The sequence below is a fragment of the Macrotis lagotis genome, chromosome 1, assembly GCF_037893015.1.
Source record: "Macrotis lagotis isolate mMagLag1 chromosome 1, bilby.v1.9.chrom.fasta, whole genome shotgun sequence".
In the NCBI taxonomy this organism is placed as follows: Eukaryota; Metazoa; Chordata; class Mammalia; order Peramelemorphia; family Peramelidae; genus Macrotis; species Macrotis lagotis.
This window is the reverse complement of record NC_133658.1, coordinates 459,943,694-459,962,485: the sequence shown is the minus strand read 5'-3', so window position 1 is coordinate 459,962,485 and position 18,792 is coordinate 459,943,694. Positions and strand designations below refer to the sequence as shown.

Below are 18,792 nucleotides of genomic sequence, written 5' to 3'. Positions count from 1 at the left end.
ACTCTGCCTTCTCTTTGAGGATTGGTAATACTGTCAAACTTGTTCATTGTTCTGGAATGGGTCAGAGTAAAATGAGTCACTGTAACTGTATCTTTAGTTTTAAAATTTGTTTTAATAGTCACCATATCCCCATCTAATAACCAATAAAAGTAATAACTTGAATTCCAAAAGCTCTTCAAAATTTGTTTCTGTCCAATAATATGTAAGGCAAATATCAATCATCGAAAAACATTTATTAAAGTTTAAGTATCACCAATACATGTTCGCAAATAAGAAGATAGACACTCTGAAAGGCTGTGACATTTCCATGGTCATAGAGATAGTAATTGTTGATACTAGGATTCAAACTAGGTCTTGATTCCATTTTCATGTTATTTCTCTTGACAACTGAACCTGAAGTTAGATGTTTGTTCTTCATTCTCTAAGAAGATCATGACATCAGGGTGGTGATGCATGTGAATTGGATTTTAGTGAGGAGTAAGGGCTGTGCAAAGTCACCAGTCTCATTTTCTTCTCCAAAGTCATCTGGGTTCAGTGGTCAGATATGGATCAGGATGACTGGGGATGAGCCTGGTTGTGAAGCAGTCAGGGTTAGATGGCTTGTCCTAGGATATGCAGCTAGTGTCTGAGGTAACATTTGAACTCAGAAACCCCTGACTCTAGGGTTGGTACTCCATCCACTTCACCATGTCGTTGCCCTTAGGCAGGTCAGAATCCTTCAGTCAGTTGCCCCAGTGAGAAATAAAAAAATTGCAAGACTTAAGTGGTCAATTTATTAAAATATTTTAAAGCTGACTATAGGGGGAAGGAAAGAGTAGTTAGTTATCAAAATGTATATGTAGTTTTGTGATAATTAGTTCAATTTCCTGTTTCAATAAAGTAAAGACAATAACTATGGGAGACAGTAGACTTTAGTAATTGAAGGGACCTTTAAAATCATCTTTTCACTTTACAGGTGAGGAAACTGAGCTCCAAGGCAGATTAAATAACTGACTCAAGATCACAATGGCTCAGCTAGATTTGTACAGAAGTCTTGACTCCAAATCCAGTTTTCATTTACTTTATTAATATTCTTGCAAAGTACAATACCTCCTTCTATCTAGGCCATGGTCTCCATTTTCATATTCATGACTATTAACAATGTTTTTGTTGTTGTTTGTCATTCAACTGTGTTTGTGTTTTTGTGACCCTATTTGGAATTTTCTTGGCAAGGATACTGGAATGGTTTTTCCATTTCTTTCTTCATTTCATTTTACAGATGAGGAGATTGAGGCAAACAAGGTTAAGTGATTTAACCAGGGTCAAACAGCTAATATCTGAGTCCTGATTAGATCTCAAGTCCTCCTGACTCCAGGGTTGGTATCTCTATTTCATTGTGCCACCTAAATGCCAATAATCTTGGTAGAGAAAATTAATAGTTTTCTGTTGATCCTATAAAGAAAAATTCTCTCTCTCTATCTTCCCATAAAGATTCCCCTTTCTCTCTTCCCTGTCTGAAAGCCTCATCTTAACCAATTCACACTTCAGATAAACAGAAATGTACTTGTACAAGGTAAAAGTAAAATCTTGACCAATTTTATTGTAAAATTGTCAGAAAAAGAGCATTTACAATGACAATACTTTATGAGAGTCTATGATTCATCTTCTTTATACCAAGTGTTTCTGCAAATACATTGTGTATTCCATACCATAGAATACAGTAAAGGAAACGCAAATTGCTCAAATGCCACATACTGAATTGTGTGGTATAAAGTTCTACTAAAGTTTATGTATTAAAAATAATTTTTATATTTTACAAATAAAGAAAAAATCACATGTATAATAATTACAAGAGGCCTTTTGAGAAGTACTGGTGATTACAGAAATATTATATATATATATATATGTGTATATGTCTACACAACTGTTCAAAATAATGATACAAAATAGCTGAAAGATTTCTGAAGTGAGGGACAGGGCAAATCTTAACTGGAGTTATGATATGTCAAGGTTCACATTTTCAGGGATCATTCACATAAATGACAACAAGAAATTATGAGACCAGTCACTCCAGCCAAACTTCATGCCTGAGTTCTGTCTTCAAATCATATCAATTGGTGATTTCAGAAAGCATAATATAAAAGCAATTCAGTATGCCAAGACTAATAAGAAAAAGAGGAGAAAATTGGATGCATTAATGAAAACCACATAGAAAATGGTATCAGGTCAACTACAGCAAAAAAATGGAGATAGAAGAGGAAGAAGGGAAAAGAGAAAGAAAGATGTGGAGGGTCACAATCAAAACATATTAATGCAATGTTTGATAACTACTTCATATGTGTCATCTACACTATTAGCTAAGAGTAATGAACAAAAGAAAGTCATTGCAATGAGAACTGATCCACTGAAGGCCCCTGAAGGGATATTTTTATTTTAGAAATCTTCTCTTTGTAAAACATATCAATGCCAGAACAATCCAATTCTGAGCAGAGCTTCCCCTGCTCAAAATCTTCTCATGGGACACTTTGCCTTTAATCACTGATTAAGGTATATTTCAGCTGCCATGAATGAAGGGAATGTGTGTGTGTGGTGCTAGGAGGAGATGATTCTGCCCTTCAACATTTTCAGAATCTCCTTGTGGCTTCTGCATGTTTCAAGAGATTCTGATACTCCCCTCTCTCCAAGTAGAGGAAATAGAACATCTGTCATGATAGAAAAAGCTCTGATGAAGTCACAGAATTGGGGACAAGGGACGGGTGGCAGTCTAAGTGACTCTGAGGACAGTTATTGCTTGGAAGAGTACAGGCAAAGCTCTGTAAAACCAGGGCTACTCCTAAAACAGGAAAGGGATAGTATGATTGAGGAGGAAATTTCCATCAAACAAAGACAGTTGAGCTCATTGGTTTTGCAAGTTCCTATGTGAAGCCACCAGAAGGGGGTGCTTAGGAAATACAGAAGGGTCTCTCCTTTTGCCTGCAGACACAGAGTGTCTTTGTTACCTCTTTGTCAATGTAAAGGAGAATACACTGACAATCTTTCTGAAAAGTGAATAATCATACCAATTCTCTTTCTTGATGGAAATCAAGTTTGGTTAAATAGTTCCTTTTCTTTCCCTGCTGTAATCTGTGGCAAGAGGCCACAGATACATTTCATTTCAGTTTCTAGATGCTGATTAGGTCTCTATGAAATAGGGAAATAGAGACAGAACAAAAGCATATACTAGCGGACTCTGTGAAACTAGTAAGAAGAACATGACACATAATTGAAGGTGTAGACAAAAACCACTTGACAGGGGTCAGAAAGATCATTTTTCAACTAGTTCTTTTACTGTAATACTGATTGGATCCAGGTACAGTCACTAGTTTACATAATTTTCACAGGTTTACTTTTTCCCCTAGCAATTTGTTTTTTGAGAATTTCCTGATCACAAGGGAAAGATGAAAAACTGCTCCTTTTACATAAAGGCAATCAGCCAATGACAGGTATTTAAGAATATTCTGTTCTTGTTGTTAGTAGACAAGCAACTAGGCATACTCTCTGTGGCTTGGCTGTAGAAACTTCAAGAGGATAAGGCAGAAGTTCCATAACCATCAGCATGGCACAAACATGGAAGAATTCATCACTTTTGACCTATGGTAGCTATGTGACAAATCTAAACCCTTCAGAGCAGGACACCACATGGGGAGATCCGGGCTACCTCTGGGAGCTCTGATTAATACTGGGGGCGGGGGTCTCATGGGTCCCTCAAAAGCAAAAGCTGAAGGAGGAGGAAGGGATGAAAAGTAAAGAAGAAAAGGGATGAAAAGGAAGACAACTAAGAAATGGAGTGAAAAAATCAAGAAAAGTGGACAGTAAAAGAAAAAGTAAATATCTTTCAAGGAGAGTGAAGAGGAGGGGTGTCAAAACTTCCAAGGAGGAACAATTGCCCAAAGCTTTTCTAGGGACCTTATGATCCCTCAGCTTCTCCCACCACCATGGTTAGAGTACTGACTAGATCAGACTGGGTTGAGTGAATTTCACTGCCTTTTTTCTTATTCATTGCACCTGACAAGGAGTGTAAGTGGCAGTAGACTATAGGCTCCTTGAGGGAAGTCCACCACTTTGTTTTTACATTTGTATTCCAAATGCTTAGTACCTGTGCCAGTTTGGATATATGATGTGGTAAGTACTGGAATGAAATTGAGACAAGAAAGTATATTTTGGGGAAATTCTTATATCATAATAGCTTCTGAATGCTAAACATGGTCTTTCCCATCACTTGAAAAATTCATCTTAAAAACACCGTACTTCTCAAATTGGGCAGAGCAATGACATAAATACATTTAAACATGTATTTTATTTAAAAATAAAAACTTCTTGTGAAAACAAGGGCTAGTTTGATCTTATATACATAATGTCCACAGGAAGCTGTGTGTCTGTCACACACATACTTCTTGCCTTCTTTCAGGGGTTCCTTGAGGGTCTGAGGGGCATTTAGTTCTCATAGGGGTTTCTATGACAGAGGGTTCAGGAAGTGCCTCTAGGTCCAGAAGAATCATTTGTACAAATGTCATTTCTTTCTGTGTGGCTGGGAAATGGGAATTTGCCTGCATTTCAACAACCTTTGGACCCTGAATTCACACATACCTTAGATCGCTGATTGGGGAAAGAAATAAGCCTTCAATGTTAAAAAAAGAAATTCTCACTTTGAACTTCTGGTAACTGATACATTTGGATATAGATGGTAAAAATCATATAAATACCCATGTTTTAAACCCATTAAACTTCTTTTATTAGTGTCTATGGATCCTATGGAGCCATTTTATATGTTAGACCCAAAGAACCATCTTTATGACAGGGGACAGAAAATGTGAGGATTTCAGTGGATGTCATGAAGAGTTTCTGGGGATACAGTTTGATTCATGTCACAGTTCATCCAATCTTAGTTCTCATAAAGTCATGTTAAGATGAATTTCTACTGCAGTGAATTATTCTGTTCAGGGGTCTGAGTCAGGGAAGACAGGAAGATATAGAAGGACTGTCATCTGGCATCAACTGTTGATGTTTCCAAAGGCACTAATGTAGACATGGAGGATTCATGGAATTAGCTGAGAGGTGGCCAAAACATGAGGTAGATACATGAATGTAAATGCAGGAGGCCATGATATTCTAGCAGCAGTCCCAGAAACATGGCTCTGAAGCAGGGAGGGGGACAGAGAATGTGCTTGTGTGGCCTCTATGTATTCGTTGTTAATTGAGGAAAAGGGGACTTCAGTATTAAACCCTGAAACTTAAATTATCTAATGAATGAATCAAAACCTTCATAGCCTTGTTATAGAAAAATATATCCAAGAATGACTTTGCTCTATTGCAGTTTTTCAGAGTCCTTTAGTTCACAGATTCTTGGTCAACAGAAAATAGTGGTCACAAAACAAGAACAGAGAGGTGGTTTATTGGCTACTGTCAATTATTCCTAACATGAAAAGTTATTGACTCTAGTTCTCCACCGTGATTGCATAAGGCCTGTCATTGACAGCTTATGTGCATTCAATACAAAAGCAGGCCAATTCACTTTATATGGATAGTTGGCTACCATTGACATGCTCTGAGTTTTCCTAAGGCAAGAAAATCTTCCCTTTGTGGCAACTCTTCTCCATTCTTCTCAGGAGATCAAATCAGGGTTTCTAAATCTCTGAATACATTGTAGAGGTGCCTAGATATTAACTGCTTGGGATGGGTAATCCATGTTTAAAAAAATTGGGCCTTTTTTGGAATACATAATGTTTTGTCCTTTACTTATTAGGGACAACCTAGTTGAGGTTCTGGGACCTGAAATAATATAGACATAAAACTTGAGCCATAAAAGCTGGAAAGTAACAGATACAGAACAGGAGGGGAGGTTTAAAAGTAGCAGAAATAGGATGCCAATAACCTTTGGGTCAGGAAGTCTTTGATGGACTACAATCAATCAAGTAGGAAGAATGAGCATGTCCATAAGGGAGAGGGAGATGTAAAGAAGCAAGAGAGAAAGAGTTCCATGGAGTAATTTGAGGCCAAAGGCAAGAATTTAGAAAAGGAGACCAGCCTGAATGAGAAAAGATCTCTGTGTCAGATTTGTTTGATAAGAATTTAATATATGAGATAAACACACACACACACAAACACACACGTACATATATACTCACAAATCCTAAAGTCATTCCCCATTACATAAATGGTCAGAGGATATGAACAACCAGTTCACAAAAGAAGAAATTAAATCTAGGAAGTCATAAAAAGGTATCATCTAAATCACTAAGAGAAATGCAAATCAAAACAATCCTGATGATTTACCTGTCACTTAGTTAATTGGCAAAGATAACAAAGATGGGAATAGTTCATATTAGAGATTTTGAGGGAAAATAGGCACATGGATTTATTGTTGTTGGGGCTGTGAATCAGTATAATCACTTGGAAAGTAATTTATAATGCTGCAAATCAAGTGACTAAAATGTTCATACCCTTTGAAATTCAGAGATTCCACTAAAGTCCTGACAGACACTAAAATACTTATAACAGCACATTTTTTTTGGTGGTAGCCAAGGATTGTTAACAAAATAAATACCCATCAATTGAGGAATGACTAAATAACTTTGGTATATTAATAATATGGAATATTACTGCACAGCAAGAAATAAATATGATGAATACAAAGAAATATGGAAAGATTTATATATTCTGATGCTTACTTCAGTAAGTAGAACCTATATATATAACTACTATAATCTAAAGAAAAAACTGTGAAAAATATCAAAAAGGATATTGTAAAATTTCAAAGAATAAGCATTAGAGAAAATACCTTTGCCTCACACCTTTGCAGAGATGGGAGTTCATGGGGTCTGTTTATTGTGCATATTTTCAGACTTTTTCAATTTATTAATCAGCTTTTCAAATTTTTCTGTTTTTCTTTAAAAATATTATTTGTTATAAAGACCCTCAGAAGGAAGGAAAAAATATGGTGAGAAAAATTAAAAATACAATGATATCAATAAAATTCATTTAAAAATCAATGGTAGGGGGCAGCTAGGTGGCACAGTGGATAGAGCACTGTCCCTGGAGTCAGGAGTACCTGAGTTCGAATATGGCCTCAGACACTTAATAATTACCTAGCTGGGTGGCCTTGGGCAAGCCACTTAGCCCCATTGTCTTGAAAAAAAAGCCCTAAAAAATCAATGTCAACCAGATTTCTGTGGCTGTGATGGATGATTTCCCAAATAAATACAAGGTAGGGAATACAATGGGTAGAAGTCCATAGTTTGCAACCAGGGGACCTGGCTTTGGGAGATGAAAGCTATACCTAACTCCTCAGCAATTCCCACTTCTTACCTTTAGTTCTCTCTTTGGTCCCCAAGTCCTAGGTCAATGACCTTAATGACAATAAGAGAAATGGATTTTCACAAATTTCAGAAGCCTGAGAAGCAGTACAGTGCTAAGGAGTTTCAAATTCTCTTACCTGTGTGACCTTAGACAACCAAACTTCACTGGACTTGAGTTTCTTCATTGAAAGAGTAGCTGAAGATGACCTATGAAGTCCCTTTCAGTTCTAGGTCAGTAGTTCTGACCTAGAGTCATCAATTGACAGGGTTGGGCATGGGAGGTTGATAAGAAGGCTAGCTTGGAACAACAATTTGCCCACAGAACACAAGACATTATTGAATCAATTACTTCAGATGGAAATTCCAGTGCCTTACTAGCAGGAATTACTTCACATTGAAGACTAGACACAGGATGTTCTCACAATCTTGGACTGAGCTCTGACACCTGAACTTTCCTAAGAAGGTGTTATGACTGGAGTCTATCTTATTTCTTTTCATGCCTCTGCAGTAGGGAATTACAAAATAACTTATCCTTAAAGGAGGGAAGCATTATGTTAGCTGAGCTGCTTCCTATCTTTCCAGTTTCTACTCTTCTCTCGACAGGTATAGAATCAAGTGTCTGAAGCATTAGCCTTTTTCTGGACAGATGAGCAAAATGACATAAGGATGAAGTAGAAAGGATAGACAAATCAGAGAACATTTAGTTCTGTTCCTTAGATCAAAGTATTTTGAAGTCAGCTTCACATATTGCCAAAGGAACCCTTTGTAAAGAATAAGGCTTCCTAAAGGTCTCATTGCTGACAGGTTGGTGCTTGAGCTTCTGCCATTTCCTAGCACCGTGTTATATACTAGGAGACAGGGAACAAATGTCTGTTGAGTTGTTGGACTAATAGGATTAGCAATAAATACTGGATCTACCATTTCATTGATATGGAGAATTCCTAGATGAAGAAACTCCCTTGACCAAGGCAAATGGACACTTTCTCTACAATATAAGGGCCTTAAAGGTTTTCCTAGGGCAGTGAAATTTTAAGTGAATTTAAGTGACATACTAGTATGAATTATCAAAGACAGGATTGTAACCAAGATCTTTCTGGCTTCAAGGCTTCAACTATATCATGCTGTCTCTGCTTGACTTAATAATAATAAAAATAGTTGTTAACATTTATATAGTACTCTGTGGTGTAAAGCATTTTATATACATCATCTAATTTGATCCTTACAACAATCCTATTTGTTAAGTGTTGTACATATTATTACTCTAATTTTCATATGAAGAAACTGAGTCTGATAGTTAGGTGACTTCTCTAAGGTCACATAGATAGAAAGTGTCTAAGGCTAGATTGTAATCTTCCTGATTCCAAACACCACATTTTATCTACTTCACTATTTGCTATACACTCAAAGTAAATAATGCCATAGATGAATAGACCTAAGTCTAGGCTGGCTGGAACAATTTACATGTTCCTATTTTCAAATGAATGACTTACAATTTTCTCATACATAGAAAGAAGGAAACAACTTGCAATTATTTAAAAGGAAGAAGGATGACAAGGGAGCCTACCTGGCCCTGTCCTACAGAGTTGGACAGCTTCTCAGATCTCCATGCTCAGTGAAGCTTGATGAGGGCTTTATTTTGCAGACTACTAATTTCATGGTTGCCCTGCCATTTAGAGTGAATGCAGATGCAACAAGCTTTATACGATAGATGTGATATTAAAAATTTGTGCATATGTGTATGTGTGTGTGTGTGCATGTTGATTTTCCTAGATGCAGATTTGTATTAAGAGTATTAAGGAAACTTACTATATGAAGGAATACTACAAAGTATCCTCCTGTAACATGAATAAGCATTTTGTCATGCCATGAATTTTTCTGTTTAGAAGATATCACCTAAGAAGAGAGCCTGGAAGTCTCCACTCTTTTGGAGGAGAAAGTGACAGTATAGGAGTGACTAGATAATAAAAGTCCTTTGGGGGTAAAAAATAACATTGTGTCAAAAGCTCTAAAACAAAGAGAAACAAGGGAGGTCTGTCTTCCAAGTTGTCCAAAGAATAAATCTTCCTTTTCAAAGTTATTGACATCAACAGATATTTACAAATTTTATTTATAAAAAATAAGAACTAAAAGTCCTTAGTAGTTTCCTCCTGACCACACTAACCTTTTCTAAGTAAATACACTAAAGAATAGGATTACCAGAGATTGTGAGACAGGAGAATAATGACTGGGGCTCACAAATACCTGGGCAACAGAGACAACTGAGAGACATACTTGGGTTTAGAAAGGAACTGTGCATATTTAAAGAGTAATTACAAAGTCTATCCCTTCCTATCCCTGAAAGACATGATTCCTTGCAGTGATGAAGCAGGATGAAGGACAAGGTCAAAGGTGATGGCCAATGTTCAGACTTTTATGGCCACATAGGGATGAGGGCAGGGCTCATCCAACCTCCTTTGGCTCATAAGATGCAATAATCTTGTTCAAGACTAAAAGTACATAGTAGGCAAAATTCATCCCATCGACATCATGAACTGCAAATTCTGAGAAAGCATTTAGGGGTCTCTCCTTCCTCACTGAACATATTTGATTTATGATCATTACAGAGAGAATTGCAATAACAACAATACTTTAGCTGTGCATCTGAGGACTACTCCAGACTTATCTTTGATGTAAGTTATAACTATCATGATCACCTGCCTCTCTTCAAAGGGATGCAATTTTCAGGAAATCATCCATCATTGCTAGCTGGTATCCCTTTGATTCTGACTGCCTTGGCGTCACATGATGGGGTAAAAAACATCTATACATATCTGGCTGAAAGAACAGTGTTAACATGATCTGTTTCACTGGGTTTGGTGTAATAAAGGTCATGAGGTTTCAAATCATGGAATAAACCTGGAACAAAATCAGGTATTTTAATGATCCAGAGGCATCTTAACAATGGATGATCTTATCAAGTATTCTTGGGATTGACATGTGAAATCTGCAAAGAACAGACTTAAGAATTGTTCTCACCCACATTACATATAGCATCCAACTTCATGCCCTGTATGCATATGTAGTCACATCTCACTCATCTTAGTAGGATGCCTGCAGAAATGTCAAGCTTCCTGCCATTTATCTGAAGGAGTCCCAGGATTTGCCTTTGCGTTTTCTTTGATGAGATATTCAGCTCATAAACAGACTTGCCATAAAGACTTTCCCTTTTGGTGACCAGCAGTTCAGTTATAAAGGGCAAATGAATCCTTTGGAATGTGTTGGAACAAACCACCTTCCCAACATGGCAACTCAGTCTATGAGATTATTTGAAAAAAACAGTCTTTTGTGGAGAACCATGACTTTTCAAAGCTCTTTCCACAGACTGTCATTCCTTGCTAATAGGAACTGTCCAGAACATCTTCATGCTGGTTGTATGGTATGACATTTGGATGCCTGTGAGGTTGCCAGGAATCTGGCATAAGGCATGGAGAAATGTTGCTGTACCAAGACCCTAGTTAACTAGTGTGTGAAATTCTAATTTCAGTAAGTCAAGGGAATGAAATCTCCTGTCCCTCTGAGATATAATGTGGATGGGACAGGTATTCTGGTCATGCTGATTTAAGGCCTACAGAAGCAGAAATAAGAAAATCAAAAAGTCAAATGCTAAAATGGGAAAATAATACCTGATTAGGAGATCTAGAGGAAACCCCATAGAGGGTATGCACAGAAGCTTCTCAGGACCTAGTTACTATAATTTCAGGAGGGAAACAGTCCTGCCCCCTTGACTCTGAGAGCACTTTTTAAGAGTTATGACCACTTGGGAATTTCATTAGTTCACTTCATCTCATGTCCATATTCCAGCAGCTTCTTCATTTCTTCTATACTCCCTCTATTTTAAGGATCCTGCCCATAGACTTTAAAGCCCGAAGTTAAGAGGAGCTGGGCTGAGTCAGAAGGGAAAAGAGAATGACCAATGGAGCATAATTGACAAGTTTATCAGCCTAGAGAAGTGCAAGTTAGTTGCATGGCATGACCAAGTAGCTTGTGCTTCAGCACAGAAATGAGTCCTTTATATATTATTGTCACAGCTCAATGCATAAATCATACTTCCTAATGAAAAGCCCCTAAAGAAACCCCATTCTTGTTAGCAGAGCATACTTTATACTAGAAAATTTGCAAGATCAGTGTTGAACCACAAAGCTTATACAGGTTTTTTTCCTTTCATCAACGTAAAAATATACAATGCTACTGCTTATTCATTGCAGTGTCAAGGTCCCATCATTTGTTTCTACGCTTTGAGACCTTTTCATACCTCTCCAATCCAAACCACTGTATTACCTCTCTTGATGCCCGATACTTCACAGCGCAATGTTTTTTGCAACCCATTGATGAGAAATAGAGACTCCTTGGCTGAAGTGATAAGGTACTGTCCAAATAATCCACTATCTTTCACAATCCTTGTGTTGCGGTCCCATGGCCAGTCCTGGGCTAAAATAGGTTCCTTTAAGTTCTTCAGTTTGTCCACCCTCCCTGTTGACAGCTCCATAAAAAGTAAGTCTGTTTGGAAAAGTGATGTGGCATAAATATAGTATTGGTTGCTTTCGGTGAAAGATGGCTGAAAGACCAAATCACAGAGGTGCATATCTGTCTGTAAGTCATACAGTAATTGGATTTCTCCTTGGGTGGTTATGGCCTGTACATGGAGGCGGCCATTGTCCTCATCTGTGCTGACTAAGAAGTGCCCATCAGGAGACATATGGGGAACCCCTTTGATGTCACCATTGGTGCCAATCACTGTGTCTGTAACACTGTCAATCACAACTTGTGATGATGCAGGTGTAGTTTGATTCTTTTTGCACTGGACAAAAAAATAGCCTCCTAAGTGAGTATAGGCCATGGCGTGGGGGATGCAGCTGTAGTTATGAAAACTTATGGTTTTGACAAGCATCATTGTTTCAAGGTCAATTTTGTGAACTGTCAAATTTGACTTGTTCAAGAGGAAGCCAAACCTAGAATAGGAAGGAGGACACTCAGATCAGAGTTGGAGATTAGCTGAAATGACAACTACTATTCATCCCCCTACCACATCCCATTTTACAATTTTAGTCTAATAGTGTAGACAGTTTAATGAATGACTATTTCTTTCAACACTTCCTCCTGCTGTTGGTCTATCTGTTTCATCATTCTTACATAATCCTCAAATGATTTGTTAGTATTCCTGTTTTAATGACCTTAACTAACAAGGAAAGGCTGGAGGTAGCAAAAGTAGCTTGGAGAGTGGTTAGTAAAGATCTTATGAGGGAGGAGATATATGAACTTTGAAGGAAAGTGAGGATTATAAGAGGCAGAGTTGAGGAGAGAATAAATTCCACTATAAAGACTGACTGATATAAGTTCATTTGGTCCTTTCCCAATAGGATACCATCTCCCCCATTGTCCCTTTACCCTCCTCTCAAATGTTGGGAAAGCAGTCAGAAAAAACTCTTTATCCTTAATTCCTAAGCAAAAATCTGGGATTAATTGATTAACTATGGTAGTTCACTGCTTGTTTAACTATAATATTTTCAGTCCTTCATTATCCAATGCTTATGTATTTATGATGGGGTATTGCCTCAGGCAAACTGAGATCTGGGAAAGACTGGAATCTAGAAAGGCCAAGGTTATCCACTGCATCTAGGGCTATTGCCAGTTGTCTTGACTTTTGTCCCGCCACTGGACTTTGATGACTGTGGAGGGGAGAGTGAGGGTGACAACTTTGTGTGATTGATTCTGGCATACTTAAATCATGTACAAGGCATTGGTCCTCTTTGAAAATGAGGGATGGGGGTAGCTAGGTGACACAGTGGATAGAGCACTGGCACTGGAGTCAGGAGTACCTGAGTTCAAATCTGGCCTCAGACACTTAATAATTACATAGTTGTTTGGCCCTGGGTAAACCACTTAATCCCAGTGCCTTGCAAAAATCTAAAAAAAATGAAGGATGAACAAGTATTTAACTACTCAAAAATATAGGAACTCAAATTGTAGTATTCCCTAGGAGTCTTAATGGTATTTATCAATCAGATGATACCCATAGAATTTTCTGGAAAGTGCACCTTACCTGATATGATTTATGATAAGATTTGTAGGTGGAATAAAGAAATCATCCACTCCTTCAAATGGTACTCGGATGATATGTTGCTGGCTTTCACCTTCACTTGCTTCAGGTATTACCTGTAGGAAAGAGGTGAGATTATTTTGAATAGATGGATAACCAGAATCTGGTTATCCCAAATGCTTTTGATGACATCTTCCATGTGAAGAGGCTGAGGAGCCTGCTTTCAGGAGAATCAAGATAGTGTGCAATGGAAATGTCCTAGAGGAAGCTTGGAATGAGTATAGACTTTCTGTAATTTGGAAGGTCAAATCAAATCATGTTCATTACATTTGCATAATATGCCAGGGTTAACCTCATTACACACTGTGGGTGAAGAGAGAGCCATGAACTGTCTTCTCAAGGATTTGTGCATGGCAAGCAAAGTTCTAGTAAATCACTACCCTGAGAAAGCTTGTTCATGGAGCTGGGAGGAGGGAAGGAGTCTGCCCAAGTCAGATATTTGGAGTGCAGTGTTCAGTTCTAGAATACTAAATTTATAAGTAGGCATTGACCAGCTGGAGAGTATCAGGAAAAGAATATTATGAAATATAGTTTGAAGGGAAGAAAAGAGTCACCATTTTAAAGTACTTGAAGAAATTTTTTTTAAATCTTTGGATGGGAAAGCAGAATTAGGAGCAATAGGGGAAAATAGAGATAAAGACTGAGTCTCAGGATTCCCATGCCAGGACCACCCTCCTTCTTTTACTCTTCTCTTTGTTTTTAGGAGATACCCTGTTTTCCAGATCTAAAGCCCAGCAAACAAGCTATGTCCTGAGTTTGGCACAATATCAAAACTTTGCAATCATTCTCTAGATGATCTCTGCATCACCTCACCTCTGTAGGAAACTTTGGAATTTTTTCATATCAGTTCCAGGTGGTCCTTGAGCTTGGACAAACATCTGATTATCCCAGTCATGTTACAGTCATGAAACCCTGCCATGAATCAAACTTAACTCATTGTAGATGTTATCATCCCATTACTATGGCTTTTTTCTCACTTTGTAACCACTAGTATATGTATCAGTGCTCAGCCTCACTGCAGTGGGTCTTCTTAGTATCAGAACTGACCCTAGTATGTATGTCTAGTTTCCTTCCTCCAATGTTTATTGATGACTGATTCTTGCTATAGACTGACTACATAATGTGACCTCCAAAATCTTTTCCCCACATACTGCTTTCAGCTGAGGACTTCCACACAGTGAGCATCCTATTGTGATGATGTCCCCTTGGACCTGTCTCTGTTCCCTTTTTACTTCCCAAGTAGAGATGAGATGACCACTATACTTTGTAGACAATTAAGTGTTTGATCTATGAGGAAAGGCAAAAGACAGTTCTTTCTTTCAAGGAATTCACAGGTAAATTACTGTGACTAAATAAGCTATGTATAGCATACATTGGAGATAATTAGCAAAGGGAAGACATCAAAATTAAGAAGAATTGAGAAAGGCTTCCTCAAGAAAATGAAATTTTGCTGATTTTAAAGGAAGCCAGGGAAGGCAGCAATCAGAGATGATCGTAAAAAATATTTGAAGTTGAGAGATGAAATACCTTATCAAAGAACAAACAGGAAGTCAGTGTTACTGGAGAGTGGTGTTTGGGGTATTTGTGTAATGTATATGAAGAGTGTGAAGATGGAGAGGACAAGCTATTTTGGATGTGATAGGAAAACACTGAAGTTTGTTGAGGAGGATGGGTTGGTGTGAATTTTATGAAGATCACTGTAGCAACTGCTTAAAGGATGAACTGGAATGGAGAGAGAGACTTGTGGCAGGGAGAAGAAACAGAACACTATTGCTTCACTTTTAATTTTGGGGAGCACACATAAACCTTTCTAATTGTAGATAATAATAACTGTCCTTTTGCTCTTATATCATTCTCTTTGGTTTCCTTTTTGGTTGGGGCATCCTGGTATCATAGTGTTTCAAAGTTGGAAGGGATTTCAGGCTCCCTAGGAACTTCTTTATGTTCTGACAGATAGTCATCTATCCTATATCAAACATTAGAGTAAGGAGGAACAGATTGGAATTCCCTGGAACAGGTAGCTCATTTTACTCGTGGATAGCTCTGTTAAAAATTTTACCTTAGTTCATTTAAATCTTCCTCTTTGCAACTTCTACCCAAGATACAAAGGCCATTTACTGAATCCTGAGTCATTGCCAGTCATTTTGACTTTTGTACTGCTATTAGACTTTGAAGGCTAAGGAAGAAAGAATGAGACTGATGACTGCACAACTTTGCCTCACTTTAATCCAATTCGTGTACAAGTCATCACCCATGATGTCATTGGTTTACTTTGAAAATGAAGGATGAACAACCATTTGACTATTGCAAAAGTCCAAGTGAGAGGTGATGAAGGCCTGTACCAGGTGATGGCAGTGCCAAAGGAGATAAGGAGGCATATGAAAGATATTACAAAGGGAATAACAACAGGCCTTGGATTTAGGGGTAAAAGAGTAAAAATTCAGCTGTGTTTTTATATGACTGGGACTATTACGGTACCCTCAACTAATAGGGAAGATTGGAAGAAGGAAAATTTGAGGAGAAAGGCTATGAGTTCAATTTTGGACAAGCTGAATGTAAGATAATCTACTAGACATTCAATTTGAGATTTCCAATAGGCAGGGAATTTCAATTTAGAGGTTAGGATGTTAGGGTTAACTAAGGAGATTTGAAAATTATAAGTATAAATCATTTAATTCATAAGAGAAGACAAGAATATTAAGTAAAGAGAGAAGAGAAGAAGGAACAGACAGAGCCCTGTGACAGATCTCCACATTTAGTGGGCACAATTTGAATGAAGATCCAGTTAAAGGGACTGAAAAGGAACAGTCACATAGGTAGAGGGAGAACCAAGAGAAAGTACTAGCACAAAAACCTAGAGAAGAGGGTAACTGATAAATGTCAAATGCTGCAGAGAAATTATTAGTGATTTGGAAAGAAGATTTTTGGTTGAATGATAGAGATCAAGAGCAAGACTGTAGAGAGTTAAAAAAAAAGAGAGGAAAGTAAGTAGAGATGTCTTGTAGACAGCTTTTTTTTTAAAATTTTAGCCCCCAAAGGGAGAAAGATATGGAATGATTAGTTAATGGGTATTGATAGATCAAATGAGGGGTTTTTGAGAATGGAGACAACAAAGACATAATCATAGATTGTAGGAAAGCAGCAAGGAGAAAAGAAAGAGATTGAAAATTAGTGAAACAGTAGAGATGAGAGAAGGACAATCTGTTGTAGAAGAAGGGATGGAATGGGATTACCTGGGCTACAGGGTTGCTTTGACAAGGAGTTGGAATAGTTTTTCTAATAGTTTGAAATATTATAGCTAGAATGATCTAATTTTCATCCTTTGTGTATTGGATACCACCACCACCCTCAATAATGACTACATTGTCAGTTAAGGAATAAAGAACCTGGAATCAGGCATACTTGAATTCAAATTTGACCTGTTATTTCTTATGTATGACCCTGGAAAAGTCCCTTAACTTCCATCTGCCTCAGTTTGCTTATTTACAAAATTGGAACAATAGCACCTACCTTCTTGTGTTGTTGTGAGATTATAAACCTTAACGTGCTTCATAAATAGCAGCTATCATCATCATCATTATTGCAATTTTACTCTCAAGGCAAACCTATACAGTAATTTCAATCCTGCTATGGATTAGCTTCAGACAGACCAAGAAGAAATGGAGAAGTACAAGTAGGGAAGGAAAGTCAGTATTCAGCTAAGCCCCAGATGGAGGCCAGGAAGCAATGGTGAAAGGACTTGTCTGAGGAGGGAATGGGAAGGGTGACTTATCAGAGAAATACCATCTTAGGACCCTAGATGTTTATACATGAAGGAACAGGAAATAGATTTGAGAAGGACTTAATATTTTTGCCTTGTGAGTCCTCCAGGCAGGGTCAGAACTATGAATAAACTCAAAGACCCAGTAGAAGGAAAACCAGGATGGAAGAGCCAGCCAAAAAAAGGCTAGGGTCTAGTTTCTGGCATTTGGCAACAGAACCAGGATCAAGATAGCTGTGGAAATAGGACAATAGAAGAAAGAGAAAATTATAGCTTCAGTAATTTAGACTATAGTAATGAGGGAAAGACTCAGGAAAATCAGGAAAGGTGCCCAGGACTCCTTGCTAGAAGAAAAGCAGACAATTGACTTCCCTGGACAGAACAACAATTGGGATAATGAATTGAAATCCACCCTCCTGGGTTCTAGGTTGGAAACAAATATTTAGATAATAAATATTAGAATATTTTTGAGTGGCTGCTGAAGAAGAAAGAAGGTATAATTGGGCCCTTTGGCATATCTCAAGGCTTGCTATGTCACAGTTCTGTAATTTCAGAGGTTCCTCTCATCAGCCAAGATTGGACCAGGGACAACAGTGTGATAGGATCAAATGTACTTACCTAATTCCTTAATCACTCTCTGGCTTACTGATCTCATTTGCCTTTCCCTGACTTGGCTTGAATGTACAGAAACTGGCAACATGCCCTTCCTGAACCAGCCAGCTCTTGGCACAGGCTAGTAAAGCAATAAATCAGAACTCAAATAGAGGCCTGATCCTTGGCACTTTCCTAATATGATGTAAGAGTTCTAGGAGAATACACCCCCTACTGCTTTCTTACTTCACACTTGAGAAGAATTGGGTACCAGACTACATATAAGACATTTTACTAACACTTTGGGATACAAGTGCAAAAGTAAAGATAGTCCTTATCCTCCGGGAACTTCCATTCCAATAGGAAAGTCAGTGCACATAAAAGAATATGTACCAGAGAAGAAAACTTTGGTCCCTGAAGTTCAGGAATGATAAATGGGAATAGAACAACATAAAAACCCTTTCCAGGAACAACTGTAGCTTTAATCTGATCATTGTTTAGTTTATCATGGAAGCAAGGAGTTCAGGCAGAAAAATGGGGGGAGGTGCAGCTAGATGGATAGAGCACTGGCCATGGAGACAGGAAGACCTGAGTTCAAATCAGACCTCAGACACTTAATAATTGCCTAGCTGTGTGACATTGGGCAAGTAACTTAATCCCATTGCCTTAAATAAATAAAATTTAAAAGAAATAAAGAAAATGGGGAGAGGATTTAGGAAGTAAGCAATGTGAGCTATAAAAATGTTGAAACTATTCACTAAAATTCTATTTTCCTTTGCTGCAAATGGTTCCTAGATAGCACAGAGGGAATTTCCAGTCACGTATTGTTTCCAGAATAATTCTTTAATAAATTTGGTGACTTAGGGAAAACAAGTAAGGGTACAATCCCAACATTCTTGCCAAGCACTATAAGATCTATCAAGATCCCCCAATCAAAACAACATCCCCCCCAATCAAATCAATATGGTCATGTGAAGTCCACTGCTATATTA

General features: G+C 37.8%; 1 protein-coding gene across 4 annotated transcripts in view; it reads right to left on the bottom strand.

Annotated features, from left to right (window-relative positions):
- Positions 1 to 95: 95 nt before the first annotated feature.
- FSTL4 (follistatin like 4) overlaps positions 96 to 18,792 on the bottom strand; it is an 821,307-nt gene continuing 802,610 nt past the window's right edge. For all 4 annotated transcript variants that reach the window (XM_074213575.1, XM_074213577.1, XM_074213574.1 and 1 more), the window contains 2 exons: positions 13,393 to 13,505; positions 96 to 12,301 (listed from right to left, as the gene is read on the bottom strand). In XM_074213575.1, coding sequence (XP_074069676.1) covers positions 11,599 to 12,301; positions 13,393 to 13,505 — 816 coding nt within the window. In that variant the 3' untranslated portion in view covers positions 96 to 11,598. The remainder of the gene's footprint in view (positions 12,302 to 13,392; positions 13,506 to 18,792) is intronic.